The sequence below is a fragment of the Bactrocera dorsalis genome, chromosome 5 (genome assembly GCF_023373825.1).
Source record: "Bactrocera dorsalis isolate Fly_Bdor chromosome 5, ASM2337382v1, whole genome shotgun sequence".
Lineage (NCBI taxonomy): Eukaryota > Metazoa > Arthropoda > Insecta > Diptera > Tephritidae > Bactrocera > Bactrocera dorsalis.
In genome coordinates this window covers 54,443,634-54,469,847 of record NC_064307.1, presented here as the reverse complement: position 1 = coordinate 54,469,847, position 26,214 = coordinate 54,443,634, and the positions used below count along the sequence as shown (strand labels likewise).

Sequence of the window (26,214 nt, the reverse complement as noted above, 5' to 3'; positions counted from 1 at the left end):
ACTTTTGTCCGCCACTGTATATATTGTATATTTTTTATTGTTGCAGCGGCTAAAATCATTCCCTAATAATTTGAAGGAATGACCGCCAAATTGTTCTTGTCCAAACAAAGATTCAAATATGTTCCGGTCACGTGGAACCAACTATCGTTTGAAAGGTCATCCCATTATAGCATTTCGCAGGTTCGCAGACGGTGTATATTTAGATTGCATAATTCTTAAAACCATATCTCTTCGCAGTATCAACAATTACCCTTCGTCTTTATACAATAAGTCTTAAGTAAATTGTCATAGTATTCCCACCGAAATCAAGTGTCATTTGGTTTGATTTCTTCCTTTATCCTCGTTCATCATTATTTACTCTTATAAAGGATTACACTTACCATAAGTAGGGTTGCAAATAATGCATTAAAAAATAATTAAATTTACATTTGATTTCCTTTTTTTGTTTTGTAACCTCGAGTCCAAAATATTGGGATTAAGTTTTTATTTTTTAACTTATAATTTGGGATTTTTGAAATAAAAAATTTTTCATATTGTTCATGACTTTTAGGATTCAAATTTGTTCCACAATATTAGAAAGTATAATTTTTACAAATACAAGGAACTTCCTGATATTGTACTTATTGCCGAATTCTTCAAATACAAATTTCCCAATTTCGATAATTTACAGTTTATATCACGTTGATGGGTTCATATTTGCTTTCATCGAATCCAAAACCCTACCGAATATGATGCAAATAGTTTACTAAGGGATCGTCTCAGCCGAAATTTTCGAGAAATCGTTTTTTTTGTTGCATTTCAAATTTTGAAATCGAAATTCAAATTCATTCAGAGTGGGGAACAATCCTTAAACGCATTTTTCTCAAAATGGTGTTTTTCAAAACGGTTTCTCCCCTTAAAGGAAGAGTTTTGAAGATATCTAGTTCCAATTTGGTGAGAAAATTTTTTAACGGTATTCTCTATGGAAACATTTATTTTTTTTTAATCTTCCAAGTTTATCTACTTTTTGTTCAAACCGCGCCATTTTGACAAATTTCAAAAAAGAAAATAACAACTTTCCTACACATTAATCATCTTTTTAAAATTTTTGTTTTAAACCAAAATTGCAGCCGCAATCGTGGACAACATCGTACAGGAAAATTATCTGTCATTCCAACAATTTATTTAACTATCATTTGTATTCGTTATGAATTGTATTTATTTGTAAAAAAAAAGGGGACTGTTTAGTTAATTCCAACATAAAACAAACAAAATCCCAAAATCCCGTTTGTTTCAATAACTCGAGAAATTATTTAAAAACCAATGACAAAGAAGATTGTCTTGAAATTCAATTAAATTCCTGCTTAAAGAACATTGTGGAGAGTTTCTGAAAATATTGTTTCAGCAAAAATATGCTTAAAATTGTTTATTTTTTATGAGATTGTTTTAAAATAGTTTCATAGGATATATATTTATCTCCACATATACATACATATATAGTATACATGTTAGAGGATTTCTTTTATTCATTTTAATTGTTTTATTGTTCGTATTTTGTTTTAAGTATTCCCTACACAGAGAAATTTTATACGAGTATGTATTTATGATGATAATATAATCGAAAAAGTGAAAACCAAAAGTTTTAGTTATTGTTTCGTTTTTTTTTTTTTAAGAAAATTAGTAAACACAAAAAAATTATCACCTCTCATGTGACTACACAACCGTTACAATATCAACAATATGTTAACAATTTTCAAATAATGCTGTGAAAATACAACAATCACGACCACAACCGCCTTATTTGCCAATTTAATATTCACAACAAAGCAACAACAACAATAAAAATTTTCTCTTACTTTCATAATTTGAACATCTAATCTTTTTTAAAAATGTGTCGGGTTTTGCGCAAATAGACCATGGAATCTAATAAAATGTGCGAAAAGTTAACAATTGCAAAAACAGTAAATATTTCACGAACAAATACGAATTGAAAACGAGCAAAAAGAAAGACGAAAAAAGTGGAAAAATAAACATAAGTTAAGAAACAAAAACAACAACAAAACCAAAGATAAACGAAGTGTATGTAAAACAAAAGAAAATTAAATATAAAGTCAAAACTAAACGAACAGTGTAAATAAATTATTACAAAAATAAAACAAAAGCAATAACAACACAACATAGTACGCCAAAAAAATTACACCCGAACTAAAAACATTTAATTAAACGACCAAAGCAAATTTCACTTCCTAACCAGCTGCGGTGTTGTGACTATGTCCGAAATCGAGTTGTATGAAAGTAAAGACAATTCCGAATCCTTCCTACAATATGGTAATGAGAAACCGCCGCCGATTGTTGTTGTTGTCGGCGACGGTCGCAGCCGAGTGCGACGTGTGGTGCGCACCGCAACACGTCACGTGACTGTTGTCAGTTATTCGACGCGACACAAAGAGACGCGCACCCATACATCGCATCACGTTACGACAGTGAGGTAAGCAAGTAAAAAGAAGCAAAAGCAAAAAATAAAAAATACACTATTATTGTATGCGTGTTTACAATTAGGTGAAAAAAAAACTAAAAAGCAAATTATAAACATAAAACCCAAAATTTGTGTAGTCATTGTCACTCCTTTTTCGGGCTCCTTTTTCGGCTTGTAAACACGCAGAACGTTTTCCTCCTTTCAAAAATATACAGCTGCCTTAATTTGTTGTTTTCTTTTGTGCATTTTTGAGCGTCTTCATTTATATTCTCTCATTAACAAACTACAAAATGCTTCCCTGCTGCAAGACACATATTTACAGTTGATGTGCTGAACACCATGACCGCGACAGACTGCAGCAACAGGACAGTGAACTGAAAATGACGTTGTGAATCCTTACATGAACATTTGTGAGAAGGCAGCAACATAACTATGGCCCGCATGTACACAAGACAACACAGCTCTTCATTTTGCACGTACACAATTTCGTTGTGGCCATACTAATACCTTTCACTTCAATGAAATTTTAATATTTTGTTCAAAGTGAAATTTTTCATACAAAAAATAAGTAAATAGGTAAATTTATTTGTTTTAAATTATCAATTGTTATTACAAATGATATAATAGAGCCATAATAGAGCTATGTTATGCCTTTATTTGTAAAATAACGTCAGGTTTGTTAGAGTTTTAAATAATTTTACATTTTACATATTAGTGGCATCGTACCTCATCTCTCTACTGTGGTTGGCAAATATAAGAATATATAGAAGTTAGCGAGAGCGACAACTGTCGGCTTGCAGTTGTGTAGTCGTGCAGCTGTCAAAATAACTGTGTCCATAAGAACGTGAGTTTTTTAATATTTGGCAGATGTCGTTTGCAGCCTGTCGCGGTCATTGTGTTCAGCACATGAAATGTTGACACATAGGTGATTTTGTTTGGCAGCACTGTGCTAGCGTAATCCTTTGACACATTTTGGTGGTGCGACAAAATTGGTGCCTACTTTTAGGATCAGTGGGATTTGGCAGTGTTGAATGCATACAAACATATATGTAGATCTACAATTGTTTGTAATCCTCCTCTATTCAAATAACGGTTGTTGCAACGAAATTTTATTTTGTTTTAAAACTGGTGCCACAATAATAAAAAAATACTATGTTTAAGATTAACATAAAATGGTCGAAACATTACTAAGAATGTAAAATGTTAAAATGTCTGCATAAAATTATTAGCATTATTTTGCTCGAAGAAAATTTTATTTTATATGAGTCATAGGACTACCTAATTTATTAAATTAAAATAATCATAATTTGGTGAAATTTTCGTTATTTTTATTAGAGTGACAACTTTAATACCAATTAATAGCTATTTGTGTCTATCCTCTTTTCTTAAGTGGTAGATTAATACAGAGAAATCGAGTTTCCTATAGGGAACATTCGGCATGAAATTGATACATATACATATGTACTTAGTAAACTCCAGCTTCGAAACATGGGGTCTCTTCGTTCATAGATGTAATTAGACAATCGAAAAATATTTAAAACTCTTCTATCTCTGATTTTAGCATAAATTCTAGAACATCTTTCAAATGCTTTCATTTTCCTCTTTGGTTACTTTAAAGCGTTTTTTCTGAAAATTTTACAGTAATCAAATGCATATTCGATATTCCGCTTTTTATAAATTTTTTGCGTTAGTATTGAACCATTACGTGCACACAATGTTAAAAATGGTAATGATTTTTTTCAACTTTGAACCAATCAATATTACATTTTATTTCATTGACATTTTGCGTTTTTAATATCCGTTGTTAAATATAATTATATTTACATACTTATATAACAAAGAAAGTAATTTCGCTATTAAACGTAATTACAATAATACATACAAAATATTATATGTTTACAATATAGTATAGTACAAAATAGTTCATCACGTTATCCATGACAGTCATCAAAGTCAAAAGTTCAAAGTAAAATACTGCCGACATACAATACATACTCCTTATGTATATATAAATGTGGTATGTATGTACATACTATGTATATTTATTGAGTAAATATAGAGTTCTTGTATAAGTAAAGGTTTTCTAATAGCAATTTCCGATATAATTTTGAGGTATTTGGATTCACACGCCAATTAATTTGTATGTGTTTGTAAGTCCTTTTCTATTTGTATGCATACGAGTAAGTTAAATGTATGACGATAGCTCGCGTCTTGCGGTGCACTTCAAAGTTCAGCAACTAGTGGCAACTGCAACTTGTTGCATATTAATAGGACCGCTCGTCATACATGCATTCATACACACGTTCTTATGCATGTTAGTACTCAAATGTGCCTAGCTGTGTGTGGCAAAAGAATTTTCCTTTCTCTAATTATATTTGTTTGCCTCTAATGCGGATACGGAGAACACAAACAAATTCACAAATATCAATATGTATGTATATTAGAGTAGAGTGAATTTTATTTATTTATTATTTTTATTTGTTCGTAATTTCTTCTTAGCAGACCTACAAAAAATTTTTATTTTAATATACATATGTATGTATATGTATATGTTTCTAAATTGCTACTACAAAAATGTAAATATATGCCAGAAAGAGCAAATTATTATTTAGAAATTTATTGTTAACAGTGATGCCGACTTAAAAGGACATAGGTACATATATGTATATAAAGATGTCGCTTCAGTCTTCAGAAGAAAATTTTATTTTCGTAAACCTTGACAAATTTTTTGTTCCTCCATACCATTTTTATACTCTTGCAACCAATTGCTACAAAGTATTATAATTTTTTCACCTAACGGTTGTACGTGCACCTAAAACTAATCTAGATAGATAAAGGGTTATATATAAAGGTGTATAAATGATCAGGGAGATGAGAAAAGTTGAAAACTGGATTTCTGTCTGTCTGCCTGTCCGTCCGTGCAAGCTGTAACTTGAGTAAAAATTGAGATATCTTGGTGAAACTTTACTATATAGTACAAAGAAGTCGTGTTCGTAGATGAGCGTAATCGGACCATTGCCACGCCCACAAATCGCCATTAACCGAAAACCTATAAAGTACCATACCTATGCACTAAATTAAGATATAAAACTGTAATTTGGCACAGGGGATCCCAGTAACCAGGAGCACCTGTGGGCGTGGTGTGAAAATAGATGAAATCGCATTAAAACCTCGAAATTTTAATATTTTGTTCAATGTGAAATTTTTTATGCAAAAAATAAGTAAATAGGAAAATATTTTTGTTTTAAATTATCAATTGTTATTATAACGGGTGATTTTTTTGAGGTTAGGATTTTCATGCATTAGTATTTGACAGATCACGTGGGATTTCAGACATGGTGTCAAAGAGAAAGATGCTCAGTATGCTTTGACATTTCATCATGAATAGACTTACTAACGAGCAACGCTTGCAAATCATTGAATTTTATTACCAAAATCAGTGTTCGGTTCGAAATGTGTTTCGCGCTTTAATTTTGTTCAGCGATGAGACTCATTTCTGGTTGAATGGCTACGTAAATAAGCAAAATTGCCGCATTTGGGGTGAAGAGCAACCAGAAGCCGTTCAAGAACTGCCCATGCATCCCGAAAAATGCACTGTTTGGTGTGGTTTGTACGCTGGTGGAATCATTGGACCGTATTTTTTCAAAGATGCTGTTGGACGCAACGTTACGGTGAATGGCGATCGCTATCGTTCGATGCTAACAAACTTTTTGTTGCCAAAAATGGAAGAACTGAACTTGGTTGACATGTGGTTTCAACAAGATGGCGCTACATGCCACACAGCTCGCGATTCTATGGCCATTTTGAGGGAAAACTTCGGACAACAATTCATCTCAAGAAATGGACCCGTAAGTTGGCCACCAAGATCATGCGATTTAACGCCTTTAGACTATTTTTTGTGGGGCTACGTCAAGTCTAAAGTCTACAGAAATAAGCCAGCAACTATTCCAGCTTTGGAAGACAACATTTCCGAAGAAATTCGGGCTATTCCGGCCGAAATGCTCGAAAAAGTTGCCCAAAATTGGACTTTCCGAATGGACCACCTAAGACGCAGCCGCGGTCAACATTTAAATGAAATTATCTTCAAAAAGTAAATGTCATGAACCAATCTAACGTTTCAAATAAAGAACCGATGAGATTTTGCAAATTTTATTCGTTTTTTTTTTAAAAAAAGTTATCAAGCTCTTAAAAAATCACCCTATATATGATATAATACAGCTATTTTATGCTTTTATTTGTAAAATGACGTCAGGTTTGTTAGAGTTTGAATAATTTTACATTTACATATTAGGGACATCACATCACTCCCCCCTCATCTATCTACTGTCAACTCTACTGTCGTTGGCAAATATAAAGATATATTGAAGTTAGCGAGAGCGACAACTGTCGGCCTGCAAAATAACTGTGTCCATAAGATTTGATAGATGTCGTTTGCAGTCTATCGTGGTCATTGTGTTCAGCATATAAATGTTCTATGGATATGTAAATATAAAGCAATAAATATATTTATGACTATATACTATGTACTACATATACATTCATGTGGCTTGTGAACGTAATTGACATAAGTGCAAGTTCACGAGTCTCTACAAGCAGTTGCCACGTGATGAGCTACAGATTCTAACATGAAGTAGTTTATATATGTATATGGGTATATGAATGCATATATAGTTGTGATCAAAAAAATAGCACCGCAGTACTATACTGAGAGAATTTTAAAATATATGTTTTTTCTGATCTGGCAGCAATCACTGTGGCATATTGTTAGATGTGATGTGCTCGTTTTCTTAGTACGAACAGTTCGTTATAAACTCAAACAGTAGTTTTAGTTTGAATTAATTTTGGATTGTGTGTCTAATTTTGAGCAATCAAAATAATAGCATCGTAGGCATAATTCTGCTGGAACGTACAAAATTACAGAATTTGATTAAATAATTGCGATGGAAGTGAAAAATTATATTACGTTTATTAATTTTTATTTAAGTGTAACGTTTTAATATTGACTAGAACACAAATGGGCCGAGAAAACACTGTTCGCCTGAAAAGAGGATTGTAATAAACAAAGTTGATTTCAAAAGGTGCAACACATTCTAAAATCATGAAATGATGGTTTTTCCCAGAAAATGTTTCGAAACGCTTTATATTATGAACCGAAAATGGAAACGCGTGGCCGAAAACGAGGAATGGTCACCAACAATTATAGCACGCTTAAAGGGGCCATACGCGACATACATGTGCGTTCGATCTGTATGAAATCGTTTCGCCATACGCGACATACAAATCCATTTTGCGTTCGTTTTTCACACAGTGAACATGTGCGACAGGCAAGAGGAATATTTCTTGGAAGTTATTTATAATGTAGCACTTTTATCTATTTCTTTATATATCGTTAATAAGTTATTCCACCTATTATTTTTCTCAATTTTATTTTTATATATATCACTTTTCATTTGTCCAATTGCCTCTTCATTTTTTATAAGATCAATATATTCTGATACAAAATTTTTAGAAGCTTTAAACAATCGATTTTCTTTTTTACGATTATTCTTAATTGGCGGGCAGGATAGAAAAAAACTTAACGTTGTATGGAATTGGGGCAAAGTTTATTATCTTTGGCATAAAATTATCTTCCATTTAAACTAAAAAAAACTAAGAAAAGTCAAGTTTGAACATATATTTAAACAACATAAAGTAAACAACTTTTTTTTAATTTAAAAAAAATTTTAAAATTTTACACTTTTTTGGAATTTTTAACTAGAAGATAAATTATTAAAAAAATATGAATCTCTTTACATTTTTTGTTTCCGATCGAAATTGCGACCTGCATCCGGCCGCCGTCCGAAAAGTGCACTTGCGAGATGCATCGGGCAATTGCTTCCCAAAGGCAGAATATCAAAGATTTCGTATCCAAAAAATTGTGAAAGATGTTCAAATATATAACTATAAAGCCTTGAAATTTCACTTAAATCAATTATTTTTTCCCCTCCCAAAAAATCCTCAAAAAAATCGATTTTTTGAAGCCTCTAAAGCAGGCTACCCCTTTAACACTTGCCATTGTTCGTCCGCGATCTTCACTCTTGGCGACACGAGAGAAATCAGATTTTGTGTGCACACATGTGTATCGTGTATGGCCACTTTTAACCAGTCTATACAAAGCAAAGCCAATTACGTCAGCAACGGAACTGAAAAAATTAACTGAATTTAGATGTTAGTGTAGTGACAGTTCGCAGTCACCTACGACAAACTATGTATGTTATTACTTCCGCAACTACAAAACATATAGTAAAGCGCATGGAGTTTGCAAAAATTGCACATAGAATGGATAGCTTGGAGATGGCGAAACATTATTTGGAATAACGAGGGCAAGGTCGCTTTTTTGGTGACCGAGGACCTCGATGTTATGCCTTGTAATGTAATCATAAGTGATACATTAATATCTGTATGTAGATATATGAATATAGTATGAACTTATGTTTATATTTATTCAAATATATGTAGGTAGATATGTACATATGTATATGTTTTGGTCATCCTTGTAAAGGCTTATTATGAATTTGTATGTATGTATGCATTTATACAGAAATTAATTTACTTTTACACCTACATAGATACATATGTACACATGTACAGAGGCATACATGTTATATTAATATTGTATATAATTTTTTAACGTCCTTGTTAGCTTCGCCTGTCCATTCGCTGCTGTGTGTCTCTTCTTTTTACACACACACATATGTATGTATATGAATTAGTGTTTATTTATATAATTGTAGGTGCAGGAGCAGATGTTTTGCTTTCATGCGATACTATTCACAAAATTATACATCAGCTACAACAACAATAACAACGCATATCCTTTCCTCGCCATGCTGTTACGTTGGTTTATAAAAATAAAAACAAAAACATTCCAACACATGTGCGCTTGCATATCTGTCCTGCTTGTTATATTGTATAAGCATTTGAGCCGCAGGATCAGCTAATAGTTTTTGCAATTGGTTTCTGTCTTCATCTCTGCTTTGTTTTTTCATTTCGTTATTTTTCCCGCTACCTGCTATTTGTGTATTGTCTTTCTTTTCGCACACACCTACGTATACATATGTATGTGTATGAAACGCCAGGTGCAGTTGCTTTCTGCTTTTATACGGCTTTGCTTGTTCGAAAATGATGCACCTTTTGTTACAATATTTTCGCCTTCCTTTTTTCTTGTTGCTGCAATTTTGTTTTATTGCTGGCAGTGATCATGCTACCTTTGTTGCTACTGCTGTGCAGGCTTTATAGTCTTTTATTGCTGCAATGTGCACATTTACGTTGTTGTTGTTGTAGACATGTTTACCGCTTAAATGTGTATCCTAATTCAATGCTGGTGGATTTCTGTTTTGGTTCTTTGTCAAGGTGTTCTGGTAAACGAAAAATAACCTGCGCTTCACCTGGTTAAGATTGAGCTCGAAAATTCTGTCAGCTGTTTAATTTTTAGGTATATCAATATTTACTATTCAAATTTTAAGTTAAAAAATAAAAATATCTAAATATGTACATACATATACATATGTGTTATAAAATTGTAATATTAGAATAATAAATTTAATATTTAATTAAAATTTAAAAATAAAAGTTAAATATTAAATAAAAATTTATATATACATATATGTATAATATACAAATAATAATTATAAACTTTAATTATTATACTATATCAAAAATATAAAATAAATATTAAAAACAGAAATATATGAAAATTAGAAAGTAAAAAAATATAAAGCAAAAAACTTCCCTGGGACTCTTCGAAAAATTAAAAAAAAAACTACAAGACCCGAACTTTTTGAGTGAATCTTTCCTTTATACTCAATCTTCATACTTTAGGTAAACATTCACCCCAATTACTGCAGCGATTTTCAATTTGTAACCTAAATTTTTTCTTGCTTCGTGTTTAGTCGATCCATAAGTTGACCATGGAGGTAACGATGTGACTATACCAAAAAGGTCAAATTTCCACTCCTCTCTAACATTCCCCGTCACTTCTAGATACTATATTATATAATGAGCAATAGTTTTACCTGACTCATTATTATTTGAAGATTAAAACCTAAAACTGTGCTATCTGTCCACACAATTAAATTTGGATGCAGCAATAAGTTGAGTTTTTTTTTAGATCTACATCTTAGATTTTTTGAGCGAGATTATTCAACTTCAAAAGTAGTCGTTTTCATCACGTATGTATAGTATACATATGTATAGTACTGCAACTAGGGTTTGACGTCAACACTCAAACAATCTGCCAATTCCGAAGAACAATAAAATCTGACACAAATTTGTCAGTTCATCAGTCTTCTAGGATCAATGTTTTTGTAAAAATGGGGCTAAAGATTTTACAAAAAAATTAAAATTTTCTGTAATTCTATAGATATTAGTGAGAGTGCATGCAGGATTTGATTACCGTTGGTTTTTATGATGTTTTCAGAACATGAATTTTGGGCGGAGGCAGTACGCACTTCTAATTACTGCAACCACGTTATTATGCCGTTTTAAATTAAGCATAAAAGTTTAATATTTAAAATAATTTTTTTTGTTTTACTTTTAATCTTACTTTACTTACCTCACATAACGATAAGTTCTATTAAAAGCATAAATTAATATATTTTCTAATAAAAAATGTGTAAATAACTTTGTAAACATTATTTTTTCCAAAAGTTGAAATGAACCTCAAACATAATAACTTATTTCCTGTTGCACTGAACTCAGCCGCATTATTTATACAGAATCTTTCATAAACCTACACATACCTCTACGGCACTCTATTATTTTCCTTGCTCTAAACCTTTGCTATTCTCCTACTTCATTTTAATACAAAAATGTATAAGTACAAAAAAATCCCTCTCTACTTGCTTTAATTTCCTTACGCTGCCAGTTTGTAAGTTTTTCTTTCCAAAAGGCTGTTCATAACTATATATCGACTGTGAAGATTTAAGCATTTGTATCATCCATATGTTTTTCTCTCATTTCATTATACAAATTCGATTCGAATGTGCGCTGGCTCTTAAGCCACTTATGAGGGTTGTTTAAGGTGACCAGCTAAGGGAAAAATTTTAATCACTAACTGAGATTAATATATACATATATTTTTTATTATTATAAAATTTTTAAATTTATCATTGAAAATCGGAGTAGTATTTTTCAAAATATCCGCCATTAAGATTTATACACTTTTTTCAGGCATTTTAACCAATTGTCGAAGCACTTATTTTGAGTCATCTTCAAAACATGCATTTAGAACGCATCAACCGCCGTTTATTTTTTACGCACGGGAATAAAAAGAAGTAATTCGGTGCCAAATCAGGGCCATACGGTAGATAACTAATCAAATTGATGTTTTGAGTTCTCAAGAATACAGTTGTTTCAGACTAAGTGCGAGAGCGGTTGGTTTTCCTAATATTTTTTTGAAAGACAACTGGGAAATATTGTATGGTTACGACATGACCATTTTTTTCAAAAAACAAACAATCATTTGCTTGAAAGTGCTTCGTGCGCGAATAATTTATGTTGGATTCGGCTCATTTTGAAACAACTATACAGTCGATTGCTGTTTACTTACGAGCTCATACGCGTAAATCCACGATTCATCGATGATGAGATGAAAATTTTATGTTACCATATACAATAGCTCACATATGTCAAAACTTTTTTAGTATGTATAACATGAAATATGTCAAACTGTTCGATAAAGTTGTAAGTGCTGTCAAAATCCCGAAAAATAAAAAGAAGCCTACGTATTATATTCCTATCTTTTTATTACTAATTATCTTCATTTTAACTGGTCACCTTAAACTTAAGTCAGTCGGAAACATATATGCATCTGCGCACAAATTTATGCTGCGCACGATCACTTTCAACGTCACTGTGTTGCGCATGCGTGGCAGAAGGAAGAGGCACTACCGCCACCACTTTTAGTTTATACGTATCCTTGACAGCGTAAACACCTAGAAACGGAGTAGAAATGTTGTAATAAGATTTCATAAATAGTTTAACGTAGAAACGTTTACTTCAATGCTGTGATTTACATATTCTATTTAGCAAGTATACTTTTGCTACTACAAGAGCGACAGAATGATCATTTGCATTTCGGGTTTTATAATTGGTGAAAGGTAACAAGAAATAGTAAAAGAAAAAGCAAACTAATCAATAAAAGTGTAATTGTTTAAATTAATTTTTAATGCGTCATAAAAAGCCAAACTTGCCGCAGTCTTCGTTTTATTTCCCCTGCATCTGGTTTGGCTTTAAAAACAGTTGTTGTGCTTTTGAGTTTACCCAATAACAAAATAAATAAAGATAACCAGAAATCAGGTGCAAAATATTGCATTACTTTATTGTATTGGCTGGTCTGTCGTCCCAATTCGTACAAAAGCCGATAACAGTGTGCCAACAAACAGACATAAATAAAGTAAAGGGTGACCTGATTTTTTCGTCAATACACAAAAACAACGAAATACCTAACAATGTCTTGAAAAATTGCAACAAAAATCTATAAATGTGCAATAATTTTATTTTACCATTGGCAAGCAGCTGCGTTCGAAAGTAATAAAAGTGCAAAGTAATGGTAATAACAAATAAATGCTAATAAAAATATATAGAAAGACAGTGCTGTGCAACAAATGCAGGTGGCAAATGTTGTTTAAGAAATATGTATCGAAAACTGCAACTATTTTTTGGTGTGATTTAATTTTAGTATCTGTGCATTTGTTGAAGTGGTTTTACAAAAATATAGTAATTTCTAAACCAAATTAAATAGTCCAATAATTGTTCTAACAAGTCAATGTAAATATTATGGATGAAAATTAAAGAAATTACTGACAGTTTAAAAACAATGCAAATTTGATTATATTCATTCTAGTAAAAAAAATTCAAGATTTGTAAGATATTTTATTAAAAAAAAAAACAAAAGAAAAAATATATTAATTTTTTTGGTGTTCACCGTCTGCTGCCAATCTGCCAAGTAGACAGTGGCCTGTTAGTACTCTTACTCCAGTTCTTTCTTCGTTCCTTTTGAATTTGAATAGACGGCATGATCGGTCCATATTCCATTACATTACTTACTTGGTTGTTGAGAAACCTGGAGATAGACTCCATTAGACTAGATATATGTTTTTCGATTACATATCTACAAACAGCCAGGGCGTATAAATTCTCTCTTTTTGGAGTCTAATTGTAGAGTGATACCTGCTCTGGCTAGATCATATGCTTCAATTATCAGTAATATCACTAAATGTAACTAGTACTATTATTACTCAAGGACCATGTCTAAAATATGTCATTATCTCTTTCGAAGCAGCGTGTATAAAACGATATGAAATATACATAATCTAAGGTCTATCTGTAATCTAATAAAATTGCAATAAAAAGGTTGATATAAGTAACTTTAAAAGTTTCTGAAGTCTACCACTCATTGTATCTTCCGAAACAAAAAACGTTAATAAATTATTGATCAAAAACTATTGATAAAAAACAAATCTAAGTCTTTTGGTTAAGTCACAGTCTAGATTTTATTTATAAAATCTCAAGAAAATTATCATTTGAAATCCGTTGCTGTCAAGTTGTCTTATGAATCAAGGATACAGTCTTGAAAGATTTAGATTGTACTAGTATATTTGAATTTTCCTTAGTAGTAAGCCATTTGGCACAGACTTTCAGGAGATCCACCTATATTTCAATTAAAAACTAAGGCAAAAAGTAATAAACAAAAACAAGATAATTTTGTGAAGTAATTAACTTTGAATATTATCTTTGACAAAATCTATAGCTATTCTTGAGACAAGGTGAAGAGTACAGCCTTAGATTTCCGATTAAAAGTTCTAATTAGAAACCCGCAACATACATATGTACATATTTATTTCGTAGACCTTTCGCTATATGCAATGACTAAATTTACTTTTTCACCTAGTTTGCCAAAAAAAAAATACTTATACTTTTTGTCCCTTTTATTTAAATTTTTGCTTATTTAATTTAAATGAAAATGATTGTTTATACACATTTTGTTGTTGCATCATACATACATGTATGTAGATATGTATTTTAGAACATTTCAACTTTTACTAATTGCTTGAAATGGATGTCTAGTATAGCTTTCTATTTATGTTGTTACTGAAGAAAAATATCCAATGTAATAAATTACAGTCGTAATTTAATTTATTTATTTAGTTTTTCAATTTTATTTCTAGTAAGCAACTAATTAGAATTGAATTCTTTATATTTTCTAGTTTCCCACAAAAATCCATCGAGCGTAGCGGTTCCACCCAATATGACATTGCCGCACCATCGGGCTCCACAACGTCCGGTTCCACATTGTCAACGGATTGTGGCGGCTATGTTTATCTGCAGCAACACTATATACCCTCGAGCTCTTCCAGCGCTGCGATAAATTATCCCTTAATGCAACAATCGCACATGATTTACCAGCAACATCATCCACAGCAGCAACAACAACAATATGCAAACTCGTGCCATCAACAGCAAATTGCACATCAGTCAGCAGCCGCTGCAGCAACGGGAACTGGTGAGTTGGACGCATAGTCATTTTATATACCATATACTATGTACATAAGTATTACTTCTTACATATACATACATATGTACATTAGAGTGTGCCATTCTGAGGCAACCTTTTTTTTCAACTGAAAAACAGGCTCAAAACTTTCGAAAATGTGTAAAAAAAAGTCACTCAAAAGATGAGCTCTTAATATTAATATTAAGAGGTGCCTCTTTCAAATTTTCTGTTTTCCATATAAATTACATGGAAAAAAAAATCATTTTTTTTGTGGTGGTTATTGTGCGGAGGTTTTATATGTGCCCCGATAGCTGCCAGTAGGGATGGTAAACTCGATCCCGATTCTACTCGAGAATCGAGTTTTCTCGTAAAATAATAAATAAATTCAACTTTGTTTTCATTTCAAAACACATAATTTCACGCAGGACAACGGCTGTGCGGGGTCAGCTAGTAGTAGTATATATACATATATCCTATGTAAACTGAACCGCATTCATCATAAAAGTAAACTTTAAGTATATGCTATAATTTGTATGTGCGAGCGTTAAAGTCGGCTTTACTAAGCACACTAGCTTTCACACTTACATACATAAACATATACTATATGTATTAGGGTGCTTAAAAAAAATTTTTGAATTTTTTTCAACACTTCCCCCCTCAAATGTTAGTGATTGACAAAAAAAATTCTCCCTGTGTAGCTTGACTTTAAGGGGTCGCTTTTTTTTAGTTTTCACTAAAATTAATTCACCAATTAATTTTCGTTTCTCAAAAATAACCATCACATATCCAGAAAGTTTACTTTTCAAACTTTAAAAATTCCCGCGCCTGGCTTGAGGGAGGATTTTTTTGTCAATCACTAACATTTGAGGGGGGAAGTGTTGAAAAAAAATTAAAAAATTGCATTTTTTTATACATTTATATCGGATATATCACTGAGTGTTATAACTTAGTTATCTTCTTCATTTTTCCTTCCTCTAAATTTTTATGTATTTCTTGGTAACATCCTTTTCATTATTTACACCCCTCCACACAGGTGGCATGCATCATGGCCAGCATGTGAGCTTACATCACCAGCATCATCATCACCACCTACTGCATGGCCATCATCATCATCACGGTGGTGCCGTTGTGATTGCCGGCAGCGGTGTTGGCACCGGCGGTGCGGTTGGTGTGGCTGGCAGCGGCGGTCCAGGCAGCACTTCACCATCAGCCATACAGCAAAATATGCATAAGAAGAATTCCATACGGAATGGGAGCGATGTGCTGAAGCGTGCACGTGCACAGACAGCGTAAGTCTTGATAAAAATCCATTTATAATTAATCTAATCATAGTGATATAGGCAACTGACAGTTGTTTAATATTTAATTTTTGTTATGAGTTTATTGATAAAAAGAACTGTTAATAGGTAATTGAAGTCTAATATATGCATAGAACATTAGGATTTTCCTGTTGAGGCTAAGGAACTTAAATACATGTGTATTGAAAAAAACAATGCGAATTTTGTTTTAGAAAAAACAAATAGTCCTCATTCGATATTATGCACTTACGCTAGAGCTTCTCCCAATCGTCTAAACATTTTTCAAACTCGAGTTTTAGGATAGCCTTCAGCTCTTTCAATGACTTTTAGCCCTCCGCCCTCTAAGGTTCTTTTTATTTTTGGAAATGGAAAAGAGACACAATTAGACATTGCTAGCGAATATGGGGGTTGAAGCATTGTTACAGTATTATATACTTTTGGCCAAGAATTCACGAACTAGCAACGAAATCTAAGTAAGCAATGTATACAGTTAAACCAAATAACTAATATAATCAAAGGTGTCGCCTAGACGTTTCCCCGTAAAAACTTAACTTTGACAGCTCTAAATAATAAAAAATTCATTAATTAATTATTAATTTCTTATTTAACCCTGCTTTCATAACGTACGTCTGAGAGGCGCACGACCTCTTTACATTTTGCTCTCCCTCCTACAATTTTTTTCACAACGCATGCATATTTTAATTTAACAAATAAATTATCAAAGTATAAAGTTTCGTGGTATCCAATGAAAGCCCAAAAGAAACGATACATCTACCAGACGTATCATTATGACTGAAAGGGTTAAAAATAACGTTATGAAGGCAGGGTTAAGGACCACCCTAAAGTCTTATTGACGTCATTCAACATTCAGGTGTGCTGTATTTTTGCACAAAAAAGCTTATAAATAACAATAAATAATTACAATTAACCAATTCAGGAATGCATTTCACACCTTTGTATTTGTCCAAAACAGTCTGGATAACATTTTAGGAACATGTGTGCAATTAAAAAAAAAGAAAGAACATATTTGAAAGATCAACGTTATTTAGTGTAATTTTCTATATGTTGATCTTTACGTGTGCGATGATATTATTAGGTACAGCTATTAGCAAACTTAATGCACTACAGCAACTTCAAAAAAAAAAGGGATATATGTTGTAAGTAATGTAAATAACTAAGTATAATGTTATCTGATATTAAAAAGGCATTCATAACATTTTCTAGGATCTATATAACATGTAGTAGTAGTATATTGTGAAAATAATCCTGAGGTTGGCTCTGAAATGTCGTCAAATATCTTAATATATAAAAATCACGTGTCACGATGTTTGTTTTCGATGGACTCCTAAACTACTGAACCGATTTTAATGAAATTTTCAACACTGTGTGCAGTTTGGTCCAACTTGAAAGATAGGATAGTTTATAACTCTCCTTATAGTCGCATTATTTATTTATTGCAAATTATTTGTTTATTATTAGCAAAGAGCTATCCACCTGTTGGTGGCGCTAACAGCGGTATTGAGTGCGCTATGTTACAGTAGATGGCGCTACAAACATTAAAAACATTAAATGAAAATACGTTTTTTGAAGTTTATATTAGTTGTGGTAAAGTTATACGAGTCTATGTCTTCCAAAAAAAAATAAAAATTGGGCGGGGCGAAGTTCGCCGGGTCAGCTAGTACATATATGTATCTTTCGCAAAAATTTAAAAGATATCGCGACAAAATATTACTATTTTCGTTCCTTTTGATATTAGAGAGTATCTTAGGTTAGACTTCGCCCACTCTTACTTATTTAAGTCGTTTTCTTGTTTTGCTGCAATTAAAAAATATTTGAAAAATTTGGAAGCATGAATTTCAGGTAATTTTTAAAGTGTCGTAAAAAAGGCAATTAATATTTTAACTATCCCTTTTTTACTAGTTATTTGTTTAAAGTTTCGCGTTCCGGCCGAACCAGTTTGGATGCCGGGTCAGAAAAATGCCTATATCTCCGAAAATAATTTGAATTTTGAAAAATCCTCTTGTACACATATTCTTGAATAGTTAAACTTTGAAAATATAAAAAAAAATCGATTTTTTTAAATTTCTAGACTAGCTTCATAATATCGATTTTTTTGTTTTGCTTGAATCTCTTATAAAAATAATCTAAGAATTAGATAGGAATTCGAAATATTTTCGAAGCTAGAAGGGAAATAGTGATCGAGCATCTAGCAGTTATATAATATGAGCGATTGGGCAGAAAGTGAAAACTTTGACGCGCGATTTCTCTGTTGTTCATTTTTACGATTTTGCTTAATTGGCAGGCAGGATAGAAAAACAACTAAATGTCGTATGGAATTGGGGCAAAGTGTACTATCTTTGGCATTAAATTATCTTCCATTTAAACTAAAAAAAAACTAAGAAAAGTCAAGTTTGAACATATTTTTAAACAACATGAAGTTAAATTTTTTTTGGTTAAAAAACACTTTTTTTCTCAATTTTTAAAATTTTTTATAATTTGACACTTTTTTTGGAATTTTTTTAGTTTAACTAGAAGATAAATTATTATAAAATATGAATCTTTTTGAATTTTTTGTTTTCGATAGAAATTGCGACCTGCATCCTGCCCGCCGTTCGACAAATGCACATACGAGATGCGTCGTGCAATTGCTTCCCAAAGGCAGAATATCAAAAATTTCGTATCCAAAAAATTTGTAAATGATCTTTAAATATATTGTATAACTATAAGCCCTTTCGCTTCAATCACTTATTTCTTCCCAAAAAAACCTCAAAAAATTGATTTTTTGAAGCCTCTAAAGCAGGCTCCCCACTTAAATTATAAGACTTTGCCAAATTTATTTAATTTGACAGTTTGTTTGATAGTTGTCTCTCTAGAAAATTGTATATTTCGTTGTAACTTAAAATTTATTGTAAATAAATACTTTTACTTTAACAGCTGTTTTGACAGCTATCCCCAAACAAATTTATGCCTCTAAAAGACACCTTTCATTTGTGTATGGTATATGTCTAAATAGAGCTTCTGTTTTGAGCTTATCAGTCGCCGTTGTTCTTGCTGCTTTTTTTCGTCGTATCGTACTTTACTATAAGGGATTTCGCTGAATGCCTTATTATCTTATTATGGCTTATGAAAACAATTGCCACTAACACTTCACAGACACTTTAATAGCTCCGAATCTTTATCGCGTTAGCCAATCGCTTTATTATACGATAACAATTGTTTATTTCTAAGCGTTTAATTGGAGTTAGCTGTGTCAATTGATTAATTTTGTTTTCTCTTTTTTTATTTCAATTATTTCTAGATTTACTTTTTACAAAATTTTTCAACTATTTTTGCGCACACATTGTGATTTTCGCAAATATGTTTAGAATTTAAATATCATCATAAAGTGATCATAAATGTTACAAATTGTTTGTGTAAGAATGACAAGCATGAGCAGATAAGATAAAATGTTCAACAAAAGTATCTTATCGCGCATAACCGCAAAGTGAACAAGCAAAAGAATATTAAAATTCACACAGATGCGCGAAAATACGAATACAATAATTAATAAATGTTGGCCTTTTTAGTGTGTTGGTCGGCGGCGGCTTGTACGTCAGCGCTCGTATGACGCGCGCGCTTTGAAGTTATATTTGTAAAAAATATAATTTTAAACTTCTGCCTTCAGTAGTCGAAAGATTCTAGAGCCCTACCGGCCTTTCAGCTCCAACGTTGGTGCTAGTTCCAGCAAAAGTGTGGCGTAGCCAAAAGGAAGCGCCTGCGCCTAACAATTATAGAAACAGTCAGCAAACTAATCAGCGTGCAATACATATGTATACTTTAACTATATATGTATGTACATATATAAACATATATACCTATGTGCTACGTGTTATTTTCCGATTTACGCCGTTTTGCTTTTGGCAATTTTCGATTTTTTGAACATTTTTGCTTTTCAAATATATATACGCGCCAATAATTGCTTACTTGTACTTATGTGTGTAGGTAGGAGTATTAATAATGCATATGGGCTTGTAAGCCATTTTTCTTCGATTTTTGTTGTTTTTGTTGATTTGTATTACACAATTTTCACGTTATGCAATGGCACTTTAAGCATTTCGCTGCCAAGTCTCACTTATACGCATACAAATAAACATACATACAGCCGTTATAATAAATTCTTCTTCTTCTTTGTCCACCGCAGATACGAGCTCTCACAAGATTTGTTGGAGAAACAAATTGAACTATTGGAGCGTAAGTACGGCGGCGTGCGCGCACGTAATGCAGCCGTAACGATACAGCGCGCCTTCCGCCACTATATGATGGTGAAAAAGTTTGCCTCAATTACCGCTATGGCCAAAGCTGAGAAACGTCTTAGCCGCCGCGTGCTTATTGTATCTGGTGGCGCCAGTGGTACTGGTGCCGTAGTTGGAGGCATCGAAGACGCGCCTGCTTCCAATTCGTCATTGTCCTCAGCATATGGCAGCGCAACTGAATCTCAGCTAGATTTGATGCAGCAACAGCAATTACAATCACCGGGCACTACGTCGCCGTATGCCTATCAACAGTCACAAACACAACAACAGCAGCAGCAACAGGCGCGTGTTACCATTTTGGCAGGACCACCGGGCAGTGTGGTGGGCACTACATCGGTGCCAATTGTGTCGTCGAATGCCATTTCAGCGCGCACACCGCCTACGCGCTCGCTTTCGATGCGAGAGCGTCGGCAGCAAGATGGCAGCCCGATACCACGCAGCCAGTCAGGTGAGTCGTGATTCAGGCTTTTTGGGTTTTAAGTGTTAGTTTATTACGTATTATGTTTCAAATTTTTTGTTTCTTTTTATTTTAAATAAAATCTTCTACCTCCTTTTTTCTAACATTTCTCTTTTGCCCTTTTTTCAGGCGCATCATCGGTTCCCATTGGTGGCGGTGGTGGCTCCTCCGCATCTTCAACATCTTCTGGCGGCACACTTGGTTCAACCACACACCCACACGTCAACCTCTTACATGCCACCGAGCCACATTTCTACGGCAGTCAACATCTAGCCACACATTATTATCAGGTCCCACCACACGAGGCCAGTTACGCCAGCTCGGCGAACAATTCGCACTTGGACAGCTCGTTGAATACGTCGTGGGCGAGTGTAGCAAGTGGAACATCGCCACACACACCCTACTATTCAGCGGCACAAATTTACATGCGACCCAAAGGCGCGCCCGGCAGCACATCGGCCGAACGCAAGAAAGTGCCACCCGAAGTCCCGAAGCGCACCTCCTCTATAGCAGCACAACAGCACGCACAGCATCTGGCAGCACAGCAACAACATCAACACATGCTAATGATGCGTCAGACACCACCACCACCTTCACTGTTACGCTCGAACGGGCTCTGCAAAAGCGCCGAGAATGGCAGTCTCACATCCGTGCAGAGCTCGGGTAGCGACTCAAGCGTCACATCGGCCGATCGAATCGCCGTCAACAGTGACATTGGTTCGGATCGTTCGAATTCTCCACAAACGTGGAAGCGTAACACAGCCCTTTCGAGTTCACAACAATTCGTACATAACAACGATGTGGGCACGGTGGCATTTAGTCTAGCGCAGGCTGGTATGGTGACCGACGGACGTGGTGGTGGCAGTGTTGTTGGCGCGGCCAATACGTCCGATGATCATGCCATATCTTCACACACAACTGCAGCGCAGTATGAGCAGCACGAACAGCAACAGGACCATCACTTGAATACGACGGCGCCCCTGCAGAATTACAAGGTTTCAGAAACAATACGCAAGCGTCAGTACCGCGTTGGTTTGAATCTGTTCAATAAGAAACCAGAGAAGGGCATCACTTATTTGATACGGCGTGGCTTCCTCGAAAATACGCCACAAGGTGTGGCGCGCTTCCTTATCTCGCGTAAGGGTTTGTCGCGACAGATGATCGGCGAGTATTTGGGCAATTTGCAGAACCAATTTAATATGGCGGTATTGAACTGCTTCGCATTGGAGCTGGATCTTTCCGGTATGCAGGTGGATGTGGCGTTGCGCAAGTTCCAGGCGTATTTCCGCATGCCAGGCGAAGCGCAAAAGATAGAGCGGCTAATGGAGGTGTTCTCACAGCGCTTTTGTCATTGTAACCAGGATATTGTAGGGCGTTTAAGATCTTCAGATACGGTAGGTGAAGAACACTTTACGATTGGATGATTATTAATGTTCCAACCTTCTCTATTAACAGATATTCGTACTGGCTTTTGCTATCATCATGCTGAATACTGACTTACATACACCCAATCTTAAGCCGGAGCGTCGCATGCGCGTTGAGGACTTCATTAAGAATTTGCGCGGCATTGACGATTGTCATGATATCGAGAAGGATATGCTCGCTGGCATTTACGAGCGCGTCAAAGCTAATGAATTTAAACCCGGCAGTGACCATGTGACACAAGTGATGAAGGTGCAGGCCACAATTGTGGGTAAGAAACCCAATTTGGCATTACCGCATAGGCGGCTCGTTTGCTATTGTCGTCTCTATGAAATACCAGACGTCAATAAGAAAGAACGTCCTGGTGTACATCAACGCGAAGTTTTCCTCTTCAACGATTTGCTAGTGATCACCAAGATATTCAGCAAAAAGAAATCCTCCGTAACGTATACGTTCCGTAATAGTTTCCCGCTTTGCGGCATGGTGGTAACATTACTCGACGTGGCCAATTATCCATTTTGCATTCAACTGTCACAAAAAGTCGATGGCAAAATACTAATCACATTCAATGCGCGCAACGAGCACGATCGCTGCAAATTTGCCGAGGATCTAAAGGAGTCCATCAGCGAGATGGATGAAATGGAGGCATTGCGCATCGAAGCCGAATTGGAGCGCCAGAAGTCGGCACGCAATCGTACAGCCGGGAGTTCTGAAAACCGTGATAGTGGCGTAGCCGATGTAGAGGTGGGCGCATATCAGGCAACGCCCGCCGGCGAACTCGCACCGAATGCAAACGATCCAACGCAGCAACTGAAACGCAGCGCGCTCAGCAACAGTTTACTCGACATGCATGAGCAATGTAGGTATCAATGCATTTAATTATAATTTTATTTTTTCATATAACCACAACTAATGTTATTTTGTTACCATTTACAGTTGGCAACGAGAAGCCACAACGGCGCGGCAGCGTAGGTTCATTGGACAGCGGTATGTCCATTTCCTTTCAATCGACCACGACAAGCAGCGCATCGCGTGAGAATGCCGCCGTCATTGCAGCAGCCGCCAATGCCGCCGCGGCTAAAATGCGCTTCAATCTACCCGCCGGCGCAGCAGTCGCCATGGGAGGCAATGTAGGTGCCACGGTCATTTATCCAAATGCAGGCGGCTATTCACATGCGACAGCAGGATTTGTCAGTCAACCACATGCTATACTTATACAACAACAAATGGTGGCACAACAGCAGCAGCAACAGCAACATATACAGCAGTTACAGCAGCAACCGCAGCAATCAGCGCTGCTGCAACAGCAACAACAACAGCAAGCGCATGCATCAATGCAGGGCTCAATTACAGGGCGCGTGCCGGGTAGCGGACGCGAACGCAAATTATCGCGTTCCGATGAAAGCGGTCGTTCCACCGAAGTGTGAACATTGAAAGAGTAACGCCGCTTGCAGGATTAAATGAAATAGCTGTATGTACTTTAAGGAAGGGAGTGATTTTTTTTGTAAATTTGTAGGAGTTTGTAAATTATTACCAAAATAGTTCAATTTTTTAATTAAGCTTGTGGAGAGTGAAAGCAAGCTTCGGTTATGTGGCATATTGGAGGAAATTATGGCTCAACAAATGTTTTATTTTTTAAAATTAAATTTAGTTCACAATATAAGATTCATTGTTCAGTTGGAGGTTATGTCCGCGAATCAAGCTGGTAAGCAAAGCACAGTTGATTTAGATTGTTAGCTGCTACTAACAATTTACTTGGGTTTCTTCATTGTTAAAACTGCTTAAATATGATTCGAAAAAGCAGTATATTACAGTAGTGACAACAACAACGTCTTAAATACTATTTTAGTGTGGTTTAAAACCAATCTTTGTTCTGTTTTAATAGATTTTATGCGCTGTAATGATTTTATTTGTAATAAAAAAAATTTATATATAAATTTAATTGAAATTCAAATAATTATAATAAATAATAATAACTATTTTTAATTTTTTTTTTTTGGTGAAATTAAAAGTTTTATGTTTCGATTCAATCAAATTTAATAAATTAGTATTGAGATCGTGAAAAGTATTGATATCGGAAAAGTATTTTTTGATTTAAAATTAATAATATCGATTCGAAATGAGTAACCTTATTGTTAATATCGAAAAAGTATTTTTGCTTTCGAATTAATTTGTTTTTTTGTTTGAATTTGAATTTTTGGATAAGAGTAAGGGTTAAATCAATGGCAATATAACTTATATGAAATAAGCGTAAAGAAAAATTATCTCTTTGTTGAATACAATTTGATTGAAGTTGCAAATTTTTTTCTTTTCAAAACGAATTGAAATTTAAAACTTATAAGTTTAAATTTTTGTTATCATTTCGGTTTGAGTTGTTACAAGTTATTATTTAATTTTTTGGCTTTTGTTCTTTCTTTTTTGATTTGTTTTTTATTTTTTTATTAGAAACTAATTTTCAATCTTATAATTTCACAAAAATTTCAAAGATTTCAATAAACAAAGATGTTATAAAAATGTACACCAATTATTTCTGAATCTTTTGATTTCTCTTAAAATCATTTCAATATGAAATAAATTGCCGCTTCAACCTATTATTTTTTTTATAAAATATTAACTAATTAAAACAAAAAAACAAATGTATTCAAATACTTTTTTATTTCTACTATTAAACACGGCATACATTTTGCTCTTCCTACATATACAGCTAATGATTTTTGTGCAAATATTCGATTGTTTGCAAAGTATTTACACATAGTTTTTACTGTGGCTCCAGGGGGTTTAAAAATTAAATACTGTTATTTGCCAAAAACACAAAAAAAGAAAATTCGTAGTCATAGATATGTATATCACAGAATGTGAAAAACCAGTTTAATTTGTATATATCAAACAAAGCAGGCGTGGATCTACAACACTTACTGTTAACACTGACTTTATTTGTTGTTCACTTGTTTTTTGTATATTCTTATGCTCGTTGGTATATTATTTTATGTACATATGTGTATGCATATCTATTTTTTGATTAATTTAACACAAATGCGTATATATGTATTATTTATTTGTACATTAACATTACAAAGCAGAACAAAAAAGCAAAATTGCAACAGCAAAATATAAAAAATATATAATGACAACAATATTAATTAATACTAGCCTTAGCATCGTACAGATCCAAATATTACCAAGAAATAAACCATAAAAAACTCAACTTATTCATAAATTGTTTTTTTTTATCTTAGTTTTTGTTTTCGAGCAAGCAATAAATACTTTAAAAATGAATTAAATAATTAAATTTAACATAAAACTCTTACTGCATTAGCTATATGCATGCATACATAAATATACATTATTAAAAAATATTAATAATTATAGGAGTATAAATATGTATATAAATATAATAATTCTAACAATCAAGCAAAACGATTAATAAATAACTATATATTAATTGTAATGATGGAAAGCTAGTGATTGCATTTTATTAAAGCACTCACTCTAAGTCTTTCTCATATACATACACAGGCATATAAGTAAACTTCAATTAATGTTCCTTTTTCCGGTATGAATTCATATATTTATAAAATAATAATAAATACATAATAAACGTTTTACGACTTTTTTTGTACATAGTTATATAAATTCATACATACAAACAAAGTCATACGCACGAGACTGCTAGGCACGCAGCTGCAGGTGCAGGTATAAGCTCATAAGCGCTTTGATAGTTTATTTGAATTACGCGGAACAAAAACAAATATAAA

The 26,214-nt window shown here is 33.7% G+C and overlaps 1 protein-coding gene across 13 annotated transcripts in view; it reads left to right on the top strand.

Moving 5' to 3' along the window:
* LOC105233242 (IQ motif and SEC7 domain-containing protein 1) overlaps positions 1 to 25,668 on the top strand; it is a 139,855-nt gene extending 114,187 nt beyond the window's left edge. For 6 of the 13 annotated variants that reach the window (XM_049457973.1, XM_049457984.1, XM_049457982.1 and 3 more), the window contains 6 exons: positions 14,704 to 14,999; positions 16,024 to 16,279; positions 20,469 to 21,028; positions 21,167 to 22,431; positions 22,493 to 23,318; positions 23,396 to 25,668. In XM_049457973.1, coding sequence (XP_049313930.1) covers positions 14,704 to 14,999; positions 16,024 to 16,279; positions 20,469 to 21,028; positions 21,167 to 22,431; positions 22,493 to 23,318; positions 23,396 to 23,886 — 3,694 coding nt within the window. In that variant the 3' untranslated portion in view covers positions 23,887 to 25,668. Of the gene's footprint in view, positions 1 to 1,660; positions 2,468 to 12,408; positions 12,595 to 14,703; positions 15,000 to 16,023; positions 16,280 to 20,468; positions 21,029 to 21,166; positions 22,432 to 22,492; positions 23,319 to 23,395 lie in introns of those variants that run through there. The other 7 variants (XM_049457978.1, XM_049457974.1, XM_049457976.1 and 4 more) reach the window with 3 other exon arrangements.
* The last annotated feature ends 546 nt before the right edge of the window (positions 25,669 to 26,214 follow it).